At 49.0% G+C, this 2,560-nt stretch overlaps 1 protein-coding gene across 1 annotated transcript; it reads right to left on the bottom strand.

Moving 5' to 3' along the window:
- Positions 1–401: 401 nt before the first annotated feature.
- LOC110690061 lies at positions 402–1,397 on the bottom strand. Its single transcript, XM_021866886.1, has one exon. It carries the CDS (start codon positions 1,395–1,397, stop codon positions 402–404), a length of 996 nt encoding a protein of 331 aa, XP_021722578.1.
- Between the last annotated feature and the right edge of the window lie 1,163 nt (positions 1,398–2,560).

Below are 2,560 nucleotides of genomic sequence, written 5' to 3'. Positions count from 1 at the left end.
CCATTCGGCTTCTTCACAAGGACCACATTGGCCACCCATTCTGGGTAATAACATTGCCGAATGAAACCGGCGTCCAGAAGCTTCTTGACTTCTGCTGCGGTCGCCTGATTCCTCTCTTCTCCATGATTCCTTTTCTTCTGGCGGACAGGTTTAACGGCCGGGTTTACAGCCAATTTATACACGGCCAGGTCAGGGCTTATACTTGGCATCTCCCCGACATCAAATGCAAATACATCCTTGAACTCTCTCAATAATTGAATTAACGCATCCCCAAGCACACCCAAAGCTATAGTGCCTACACTAACCGTCCGACCTGGTTGATCGGGGTCAAGCACTATATCTTGGTAGCTGCCGGCCGGCCGAGGTCGTAAATCCTCTGGTCGACCGACAGTCATTAATTTCTATGCTTGCTCTATCTTGGCCGCCTTACGCTTATGGCCGACCTGCTGTGTTGGGAGTGAGGTTCCTTCTTCTTTTGGCTCGGACGATTTTGGTTCGCACGTTGTGGGCTTAACTACCAACTGATTACATTCTTTTGCCATCTTCTGACTTCCTTGGATTGTGCCTATTTTCCCGTCCGTCCTCTCAAACTTTAGCAGCATTAGGTGAGGCACGATAACTGCTTTTGCTGCATTCAGTGTAGGACGACCGAGTATGACATTATATCCAGTCAGTTCTTTCACAACCAAGAAGCGGACAACCATATCTCTTCCTTCCCCTTTTTGCCCGAATCGGACAGGTAAGTCTATCCGCCGCACTGGGTGAATGACATTCCCCCCAAATCCAACCAACGGGTGAGTGATGTCCTGGAGAGCATCCTCTGGGAAGCTTAGATTCTTCAAGGCGGCCAGGATATCAGCCGCGCTACCCGTGTCAATCAATATTCGTCCGACCTTCAAGTTGGCTATCTTCATAATGAATACCATGGGATCATTGTGCAAGGCTTTGACCTCCCCCTGATCGGCTTCACTGATGATTACTTCGGGGAAAGGTTCGGCCTTTACTGAGTCCATTTGCATCACCTTACCCAAGTTGCGGGCGTCCTGCTTGATCCCTCTCATAGTGGGGCCGCCTGAGGCAAATCCTCTTGATATCACAGCCACAAAACCTGAATCAGTGATGTTGCCGTCATCTTCCTTATCTTTGTTCTTATCGTTCTTCTGTCTTTGCTCGGACGTGTTGTTTGTCAGTGTGTAAGTGAATTTGGACTTCATCACAAACGAATTTAGCATGCCCTTCTCGGCTAGCTTGTCCAACAGTCTCTTCAAGTTGATGCAATCGTTCGTGTTATGTCCCACATCCTTGTGGTAATGACAATACTTCTTCTTGTTCCTATACTGAGCCGGGCCTCTCAGCGGCTGTGGCTTCTCAAATTCAAACTTATCCTTGATTTCCATCAGGATAGAATAACAATCCTTGTTGAATTCAAACTGAGGCTCGTACGTCTTGACCTTCTTGGACTTCTGTGGCTAGGCATCAGCCACCCAGACATCCTTTCTTTTTTTCCTTCTTTCTTTTGGCCGGCCGAGTCTTGCTGAGAAGGTTTTTTTACAGCCCCCTTGGCCGGCGCTTCTGTTTTTGTGAGCGAACAAAAGTCCGTCGCCTTAATATAAGCTTTGGCCTCCCGCAGAACACCTGCGTATGTCCGAATCTTTTTCCTTACCAAGTTAAATTTAAAACCATTGTGCCTTAATCCCCGGAGAAATTCAGAGTAAGCCACTTTGTCCGGCAGATTATGAATTTGGGCTTTTTCTTGGTTAAATCGCTGGACGTACGAGCGTAAGCCCTCATTTTTTCCTTGGACGATTGTCGCCAAGTTAAGGCTAGTCTTTCGAGGCGGTATGTTGTATGAGAAATTTCCCACGAACAGCAAACTAAGAGTAGTAAAACAATTGATACATCCGGCCGGCAAACTGTTGAACCAATCCTGCGCCACACCTTTCAGAGTGGCCGGGAAACATTTGCACCAAGTAGCGTCATATACGCTTTGCAAGTACATCAGGTTCCTGTACGAGGTGATGTACTCTTCTGGGTTGCCCGTGCCATCATAGGCTCCCACAAGTACACTCTTCACCTTTGGTGGCTGAGTTGCATTTAAGATATCTTGCGAAAACGGGGGCGGCTTATCTCCCAGAGTAAATAGGCGTATCTTCCAATCGATGGGTTGCGGTTGCACTGACGGTCCAGTCAGATAGGGAGCCTGTCCGTATGGCCCATATTGTCCGTATGCCTGGGGGTTCGGCTGTATCAAGCCATTGAACCCCCTTGAGGAGGCTGATATTGCAGTGATTGGGCTATAATAGGAGTTGGAGCATGAAAGACTGGAATAGGAGTTGGGGTGCGGACCGCCTGACTTCCGCTGGTGATGGCCGTGTTGGTATGTTGGGAAAGAGAATGATGTGAGAGATCATCCGGCATAGTTGGGGTTGAGGCCGTGTCTGAGTAGGCTGCGCGCTCCCGCTGCTTATGCCGAAGGTAATCTCTTGCGTCCTTCCATCGTCTTGACGGCTCAGGCTCCTCTCTTCGAGGCTGCCTACCCCTCCCCCAGCCGACTGCGTTT

This window comes from Chenopodium quinoa, unplaced genomic scaffold, assembly GCF_001683475.1.
Source record: "Chenopodium quinoa cultivar QQ74 unplaced genomic scaffold, ASM168347v1, whole genome shotgun sequence".
NCBI classification, from domain to species: Eukaryota; Viridiplantae; Streptophyta; class Magnoliopsida; order Caryophyllales; family Amaranthaceae; genus Chenopodium; species Chenopodium quinoa.
Note: the sequence above shows the minus strand (reverse complement) of the source record. Positions and strands in the feature narration are given on the sequence as shown.

What these genes read in the sequence shown, in the direction of transcription:
- LOC110690061 (XM_021866886.1), bottom strand. Translation starts at nt 1,397, where the DNA reads ATGGAAATCAAGGATAAGTTTGAATTTGAGAAGCCACAGCCGCTGAGA.